Source organism: Cucurbita maxima, unplaced genomic scaffold (assembly GCF_002738345.1).
Source record: "Cucurbita maxima cultivar Rimu unplaced genomic scaffold, Cmax_1.0 Cma_Scf00006, whole genome shotgun sequence".
Taxonomy (NCBI): domain Eukaryota; kingdom Viridiplantae; phylum Streptophyta; class Magnoliopsida; order Cucurbitales; family Cucurbitaceae; genus Cucurbita; species Cucurbita maxima.
In genome coordinates, this window is record NW_019272022.1 from 5032442 (window position 1) to 5041286 (window position 8845).

General features: G+C 37.6%; 2 protein-coding genes across 2 annotated transcripts; both read right to left on the reverse strand.

The window, feature by feature from the left end:
- Positions 1-1275: 1275 nt before the first annotated feature.
- On the reverse strand, positions 1276-2474 carry LOC111481258 (AT-hook motif nuclear-localized protein 28-like). Its single transcript, XM_023126661.1, has one exon. It carries the CDS (start codon positions 2402-2404, stop codon positions 1544-1546), a length of 861 nt encoding a protein of 286 aa, XP_022982429.1. The 5' UTR covers positions 2405-2474; the 3' UTR covers positions 1276-1543.
- A 4282-nt stretch (positions 2475-6756) lies between these two features.
- On the reverse strand, positions 6757-8320 carry LOC111480992. The gene has a single exon (XM_023126243.1). It carries the CDS (start codon positions 8062-8064, stop codon positions 7069-7071), a length of 996 nt encoding a protein of 331 aa, XP_022982011.1. The 5' UTR covers positions 8065-8320; the 3' UTR covers positions 6757-7068.
- Between the last annotated feature and the right edge of the window lie 525 nt (positions 8321-8845).

The window sequence follows — 8845 nt, forward strand, 5'->3', positions numbered from 1 at the left end:
TTTTTTTTTTTTTTTTTTTTTTTTTTTTTTTTGTTCATTTATCTTCGTCCAAAATCCAAATCCAAATCCAATTCCATTGGTCTCGTTTTTTGATACCGATGATTATTCATAAATTTGGCTTTTATGACGTGGAGTTCGAATTCATCTGGTGTAACTTTGAGTTATTTATAAGAATTCTATCGAACTAGGTATGTTATTAATTGATTTTAAATCAATTTATATAAGAGAGCTTTATCAACTAAAACTTTAAAGCTCATTTAAAATAAGAATTAAGAAACAAAATTTAGGGTTTGATTTAGAAGCATAAAATAAAATAGATGGATAAAGATGGTGAAATATTTAGGGTTTGAGAGGAAAGAGAAAAGAATAATAATAAAAAAAAAAAAAAAAAAAAAAACTGGTTAGAAGTGAAGTTGAAANGTAATGGGATGAAGAGATAGAAAAAGAGATAAGATTGATAGATTATTAGGCTGCCCTCCTACAACCCTACACCTCCCCACACCTACCCCTTCCCTCACTCTCTTCAATGCATAAACTAATTACACCAAAATAAAACTAATAATTTTATTTCACTTAATTCGAACTTAACTTAACGGGTGGAGACTCGTCGAATTATTAAAAAAATTCATCAAACCGCAACTCATAAAATTTTCAATTATTTGAATTCAACCCAACTCAACTAGAACCTATCTCGAACACAATTGAACTGGTGGAAAGACCAAGATAAAAAGACCGAATTTGAACTGGTTGGATTGATCGGATTATTAAAAAGTTCATTAAACCGCAACTCTAAGTTTTCAATTATTTGAATTCAACCTTATTTAAATAAGTTATACCCAACTTAACGGGTCGAAACGGTAACTCAACCGGTAGAAGGACCGATCGAGACTGCAACTCAACCAATAGAACGATGGGTCAAGACTGGTCGGATTGATCAGATTATTAAAAAATTCATTGAATTCAAAGTTAAACCCAATTCAACTCAACTCGTCTCATGCAGGACCTATTTCGACCCCAACTGAACGGGTGGAAAGACCAATTGAGACCGTATCTGAACGTCTGAACCGATGAAAGGAACGAAACTGAACCGGTTGGATTGATCGAGTTTTTCTGGTTAGCGCCCAACTACACAATTCTTTCACATTTCTTATGAAAAAAGAAAAGAAAAGAAGGAAAAGGAAAGGCTGCAATTGGCAGAGGCAAAGCACAGATACTCATGGTTGAACAGCAGCAGTCTGAAATGAAACGCTAAGTCTTTTCTTCCATAAACATTAATGATAAAAGCAGCGCTTCCAATTACCCATCAGCCAATAATTTCATCAACATTCAATCCCAATCCCAATTTCAAGAATCAATAATCAATCTCCGATCATGGAACGCTCTCTTCTCTTGATTCCTTCAAACAAATTTCATCTTCTAAATAACTTTTAATTTTATCACAACAAAAATCACAGCCGCAACCCAACCACAACAAAATTTCACCGATTCAAAAACAGACACACAGAGAGATTCAGATCAACAAATTAACAGGGGAATCGAAGTATTAGTACTGGCGGTGGTGCGGCGGCGCCGCTGGTTGTCGGGACCATATTGCGTCGGAGGAAGAGTGAGTACTGTACATCGGCAGCAGGCCGCAGGTATCGGCTGCGGCGTTGGTGTTTTCGCTATCTTTTCCACCGGAGATCGGTGGAGAGTGATCTTCTTCGACATCGCTGAAGCCTGATTTTCTGACCTCGTCCTCTGATGGAAGCCGTTGATAGGAGGGATTGTTGAATGAGGCAGCTATTACAAAGACGGTTCCGGCTCCGATTAAAGCTCCAGCAACCAAACCGCCGAAGATCTGGCCCTGCGGCCCTGCTAGCGTGATGGTGAATCCGTTAGGGATTGGAAACGACGTCGTATGAGGAACAAAAGTAGCGCAGACGGAAAGGATATCGAATCGTCCATGGAAAGTGACGGTCGCCACCGGAGATGAGGACGGCTGCCGGAGTGTGACATCGGCGACGGTTCCGTAAGCGTTGAGAATACAGAGCCCTGTGTTTCTGCGGCGGCAGAATCGGGAAATAGCCTCGACGATATCACTGCCGCCAGGAACTTCGAGCACATAAGGACTCATCGCCGCCTCGGCGTCGCGTGCAGCGACGACAACGGCGGCTGCCTTCGGCTTGTTTTTGGATCCCGGAGGTCGACCACGGGGACGGCGAACGACCTCGATAGAAGCTCCGTCGCCGCCGGAGGCCGGTTCTTTGGGGAGCATAGCGCGCGTGAGAGGCGAGTGGCCGGTGGTGGAATCTTCATCGGCGGCGGTGGAAGAATCGCGCGGTGGCGGAGTGGCCGCGACGGAGAAGGGGCGGGGAAAGGGCTGGAAATGGGGCGGTGGTTGATGGTGGGGTTTTGGGAACATGTTGAGGCCTCGGCTTTCTCTGGATTTAGATCCTTCAAACAAGCATTCTCTGCATGAATTTTCTTTTTGTTTTTTTAACATTATAATATATATATATATATATATATATATATATATATTATAATATTATTAAAAATCATAATTAGGAGAGAGAAAGGCTATGTAGAATGTTCGGGACAAATTCTTATTTTTGCTCAATAATTTTAAAAATAGTTTTTTTTTTTTTAATTTTCTAAAATAATTTTAATGTATTTCTAAATTTAATAATATTATAAGTATTTGATTTAATGTGTTTTAAAAAATCATTAATAAATATTTAAATCTTTTATTTCATATTAGGTGAGCTCTTTTTTTCACTTGTTTAATGTGTGGTACGAGCAAAACAAGATGAATACCCGAACCATATGATATATAGTTAGTTCATTTTAATAGCTCGTTAATATGAGCGTTATGCCTAAAATACGAGAATAATCCAAGTAGAAAGTAAGTTAAAGATTATTGAACATAAAACTTATACACACGTCTCTATTAAATTAACGAGAAAAATATATTTTATGTTCCCTCTCCTCATTACCGAAAAACGAATTAGTAACTTGTATGTGAACGGCTAATATCAAATTGTATAGCTATGACCAAAAATAATAATAAATAAATTTATCTGTCGCTCAATACAGTTTGTTTATAACTGAATGACGAAAGAAAATGTAAAGGTGACAAAGATATTATTTAAATTATATTAGGAGGAGATAAATGCCAAATTATTCCAACTTTAATAATGCAATTAAATATTTTGCATGAATAAAGAAATATTTACCACATAAAAAAAAAATTAAAAGATTGACAAACAGATTTAGAAAAGATTATTTACCTAATAAAATAAAAGAATTTAATATTTTACTTTTCCTTTTACCTCAACTTTAGAATCATTATTTATTTTAAAAAAATAAAATTAAGGTGTTAATAATATAACAAAATAAATAAATAAATAAAATAGCATTTATTGTTTATTTATGTTTTAATTAAAAAAGAAAAATGGGGGATAAGGACAATTCTAGGACTGTTTCTATAAATGGAAGATTTGATATCCACTTCTCCACTTTGTAGACTTTTGAATTTTGGAAAGACAGATTCTTTAATTTTATTTATTATTTATTCGGTGGTCCATCATTTCTTCGCTTATCCCATTGGCTTCCAAACTACTTTCATTTTGTCCCATTATATCATTCTAATTTCTTTTATTATTATTATTATTATCACACACTGGTTCAATTAGACCCCTAATGCTTGTTCGATATACGAGAGAAAAAAAACTCGTTTCAAAATTGTGAGATTGACGACGATACGTAGCCTCTAGTAAAATGCCCACCCGTAACCCTGCTGATAAAGTACATTACATAGTCTGTTTTAGGGATTGACAACTTATCCATTTAGTGACTTTGAAGTCACCGGACGTTCAAAAAATGGGGTACTATCGAGTCAGGTGAATTTAATAATAGACGCCGATTGACATTCCAGCCTTCCTTCTCCTTTTAGGGCCTACCCAAAAGAGAATCCAGTGTTTCTTTGTCGTGAATATATGAATAGGACGAACCGCCTCGTGGTTTGCTTCGAAACAAAACAATTAGAATTAAACTCGTTGAACTGGAGTGTGTATTATCCATATAGGGGATCTTTCAATGGAGAAGATCCGTCGACCTAAGACGAGAATTAAGCTCGTTACAGGTTTTTTGAGGTGATTTCGAGATGAGAGGGTTTTTGGGTTTGGATTTAGAGTATCAAATAGAAAAGGAAATGAGAGGAAAGACCCACACCCATCAGTTTTGTGGTCTGGCAAAGACATGTGAAAGGGTGGAATGGAGGAGGAATAATGAAGTGTGAAATTTGATCTTTTGGAAGGCAAAAAGGATATGAAGTAACATGACATGATAGCTTAGCTTCCAAACCCATTATCCACACCAGACTTCTAAGAACACCCACCACCATCTTTCCCCACCCTTTCCACCTATTCTCAAGAACTTTACACACAAATAACTTCAAACAGTTAAACAGTGATTGCCCAAAATAAGATGGTCTAAATCCCCCTATCATTCATTCCTTACTCCATAATGCCTTTCTTTTCTCCTTCAAGTTGCTTAGTGGCTAACAAGAAATGCCATTAACACAAAGTGGGTGAGAAAGTGAACCAACCTTGAATAAGCGAAGCCCATATTTTCCTTCCCTTGATCATCTGCAAGTACAAACAAAACAAATATCAACAGTAGAATTTGTAGTTGGAGACTACCCATCAGAGATAAAGCAATCAAGTAGGCCAGAAATGACTTTTTTCTCACAGGATAGCAATATAATAGAGCGGAATAGAACGTACCAGATCCTTATAGATCGCTCGGGGCGAAAACGAAACTGTCGAGTAACGTACTTTCTTTGGAAACAAAAATTGCTATGTCCAGCCCTAAATCAAATGGGTTAAGTAGAAACAAGTAGAAACAAAAATCTATAATCTACAAGAACTTTCTCCGAGCATGCTCTTGAAGATATTGAAATTGCCAGGATCGATATGCTGCACGCTCGATAGTATTTAGAAACTGGGTTTTCTAATGGAAGCATATCTTATAAACTTCACACCATCCTATATAATATCCAGCAGAGCAAGTTAAAATCTAGCTCATCAGACAGAAATCAGCCAAATTAGCAAGAATTCACTTTATTCCTCATTGCCCCGAGCTAGCAATGAAAAGTAGGGAAGAAAGTAAATCAAGAGCTTCTGATCCGATAATGGCCCAAGCCCACCGCTAGTCGATATTGTACTCTTTGGCCTTTCCCTTTCCAACTTCACCTTAAGGCTTTAAAACGCGTCTGATAGGGGAAGGTTTCCACACCCTTATAAAGGATGTTTCGTTCTCCTCCCCAACCAATGTGGATATCACAGATCCTCATGTGAAATCCTTTTAAAATATGCATCCTAACACTTCAATGGAGAATTTACAACTCGTTTTCTAATGTTGCCCAACAGAGAACATTTTCAATTTTTTGATGGGAAACGTACAGTTTTAAAAACCAAAAGGCGCAGGTGTACAATCTATAGAACACATCAAGATCGTTCTTCATGGAAAATTTATGGTAACACCACCGTACAAACTTCCTTCAGCTAAAATAATCAAATACTGTATATCTCACAGAATAAAAGACTTTATCTACCTTAAACTAATGAAGGGAATATATATACTTCAAACTAGCAGTACCAAAAATTCTCCTATACCAGCATCCCCACCCTACTTGAAAATAAGAGATTCCTGAGGGACCAAAGGGAAGCAACTATGGCCCATAACCAGATTGCAAAAATGCATAGACAGATCCAAAGAAAAGAACCATAACATTTCTCGAGTTGATTTTATACAAGGTTAAAAATGTATCCACTTCATATCGCTTGCAAACAGAACTATGAAGGCCAACAGTAATAAGTCATAAGTTTGAGTTTTAGACTCAACACATCAACTAATAAATCATGATGCTGATAGGCACATAACATAAGAGACGTGTGGTTTTGAACTAATCACCAACTAAAGTTGATCAGAAATCAGGCATTGATTGGAGGGAAGAGCTTGGCTGTAGTCAATTTTACTAGTTTGACACTAATAATGGATAGAAGAAGAGCAATGCTTAAGCAGTTAGGTAAACAAGATAATGGATTAAAGAAAAAAGGTCAATAATTGACTCTCCAACAATATGATGCTGAAAGCAAGGCAGCCTCTTCATTTTTTCTAACAGGAAACAAACTTTTCATCGACAAATGAAAAGGACATAATGTTCGAGATACAAACTCCGAAAGAAAAAGAGTACAAAAACAGAAACAAAGTGTCAAATGCAATGTGAATAAAAGCACTTGAACTAAAACAGATATCACTCCACGAGAAAAGGACTCGAACAAATTACAGAGAACACCAATAAGAAGCCTTGAACTTGGCAATATGAAAACGCTCCAAGCAAGGTTTACTCCTTCTTTAAACAACCGTTCATAACATCATTAAACTATATCCCTAATAATCCACCATTGTGCACAGATTAATCATTGTAAAAGCAAAGAAAACTTCAAAAAATTAGTATACAGAAACATCAAGACACAATAGCAAAGTTAGTAGAAAGGCTACTTCAATATAGTTGGTGCTTGCGCCGACTTGCTACGGGCGACTTCATAATTTAGTTCAAGAAGAAGGATCAAGGCCCCTACTACTAACTGTGAAATGGGCAACTCCCATTTGGAGTTCATGGTTTAGTTCATGATATGATAAGCAGGCAATGTGCTGTGGCCATTGCAAACTGCACAGAAGGTGTCAGTAAGTGCAGCCTCAATCAAATGGGGTTGGATAAAAACTCCAAATTATCATTGCTGGTTTGAATAAAGTTACATATTACATATCAACATGTAGAAGAAAATCAGGAACTACCCATCTAATTTTCTACATCTGAAGCCTAAAATCAACATAAAAAAACAGAAGGCCCACATTACAAACGAAAGGTTACCTCAGGTTTCCCCAGCTTCAGCCTTCTTTGTTCTAACTCGCCCACCTGGACATAATCGCTTAATATATAAAGACTACAACAACGTGAATCAGAGATTTCCAATCGGCTCCATAAATGTTATCATTATTCCTGACAAAATTTACAACTTAGGCTGCAATCGAAGGTTTCTTTGGCCTGCCCCTCTTCTTACTTGTGCCAGTGCCCCTCGCTATCCGAGCGCTAGCAACAGGAGGAGCATTTACAGCCATTCTCTCTATACCCGCCGTGGTTGCCGCCGCCAGGGGCGTCGTTTCTCCATTCCTACTATTTTCTTGCGGCTTGTTCGAGAATATTGGGGGCATCCAATTGGGGAACGCCGCTGCTGGCGGCGTTGTTTCGGTGCCCTTCTCACTTTTCTCGGGATTTTGAGCCGAAAACCCCATCGGAAAGAATCCCCAGCAGCAATAGTAGGCTTCTTGGCCGTGAACCAGCGGCGGAAGGGACGGCAGCAACACTGCCTGAAATGCCCTCTTGCAATTCTGACACCGCAAACAGCAGCCCTCGTAAACCCTAGGATACTCGAATAGTACGAAACAGTAAGGGCATGCGGTCCAGAAACTCGATAATTTCATCCGCTGATTTGGAGATAGATCGGCGTTGGCACTGTCGTTGCTCTCAAACTCTTGCTGCTTCTTCCCACTGGAGCGTTGGCTTCGGCGCACGGGCAATTTGTTCTGCTCAGACAAATCCATCTTATCAAAGAGATTGAGCTCGTCATCGTAAAGCGATTTCTTCGAGTGATCGGACAATACTGCCCACGAATCTGCAACCAGCTTGAAAGCTTGATCGGCGTAAGGAAATTTATTCTTATCTGGATGTAGAAGTAACGCAAGCTTCCGATACTGTTTCTTGATGAGATCTGAATCATCAGATCGCCGTTCAACCTGAAGAATCGAATACCAATCATTGTGGTTATTGATTCTCTTGTCCGACGCCAACAGCACATCCACAACAGCTAAGATCTGATCGGAACCATCCAAAAGAGGCTCTGTTTCTTGAGCTAAGATTGCAAAATCTTTGGAGCCGGTAAAATCACGATTTTGCAAGAGTTTCTCAGCGATTCCAAGCAATCGTTCAGCTTCAGCCCTATTAGAATTTTCCATCAAATTTTCCTCAGATTCTTCCCGAAATTAACGGGTCTGTTTGGGAATCAAGAAAATGAAAGGGCCTGATTTCGCTATTGCAATAGCTGCTGCCCTTCCTTCTTTTTCCCGGTCCAAAAAAAATGTCACCAAAGAACAGAAAATTTGTTGGATTCTCCTAACATTCGTTCATCCATTTCCAGGCTCTTAGCTACCACGCTATTTCGAAATTTGGAAAAGTACCGCTAAATTTCATTGCCAAAAGACCTTTTTACCCTTCCATTGTGTACTGTGTTAAACCATATTTGACCTCTATCTTTAATTAAAATTACTATTTACCCATAAAACTTTAATAATTTATCTATTAATTGTCGTTTAAATTGTGTAATCATTTAATTTCTAAACTTTTAGTAAGTAGCATTTATTTATTTATCATTGTGGTAAATAGTAAAAAAGAGTCGGTAAATGGTACCACCTACCGATTCATATGAGTCAATTTAAACACAAAATTGACGTTTAATATTTGACCAATTAGTACATGTGGTAAATTCATTTTCTTTAGATTTAAAAAAAATTGACCAATCGAACGATCATTTTTTGTAGAACCCAGATGTTCAAGGTCTAAGAATAATTGAATGGGAAAAATAATAAGGAAAAAAAATAAAGAAATAAGAAGAACGGGAGACTCAAGGAAAGGAAGAAAAGAGGTATGAAGGTTCTCTCGTCGGTGTCGGTTTGATAATTTTTAAAATTTAGTCAAAAAAATCTATTTTAAAATTGATTAATAAATTTGTATATTAAT

Bases quoted from the DNA above. Each gene is read 5' to 3' on its own strand.
- LOC111481258 (XM_023126661.1), bottom strand. From the start codon at position 2,404: ATGTTCCCAAAACCCCACCATCAACCACCGCCCCATTTCCAGCCCTTT.
- LOC111480992 (XM_023126243.1), bottom strand. From the start codon at position 8,064: ATGGAAAATTCTAATAGGGCTGAAGCTGAACGATTGCTTGGAATCGCT.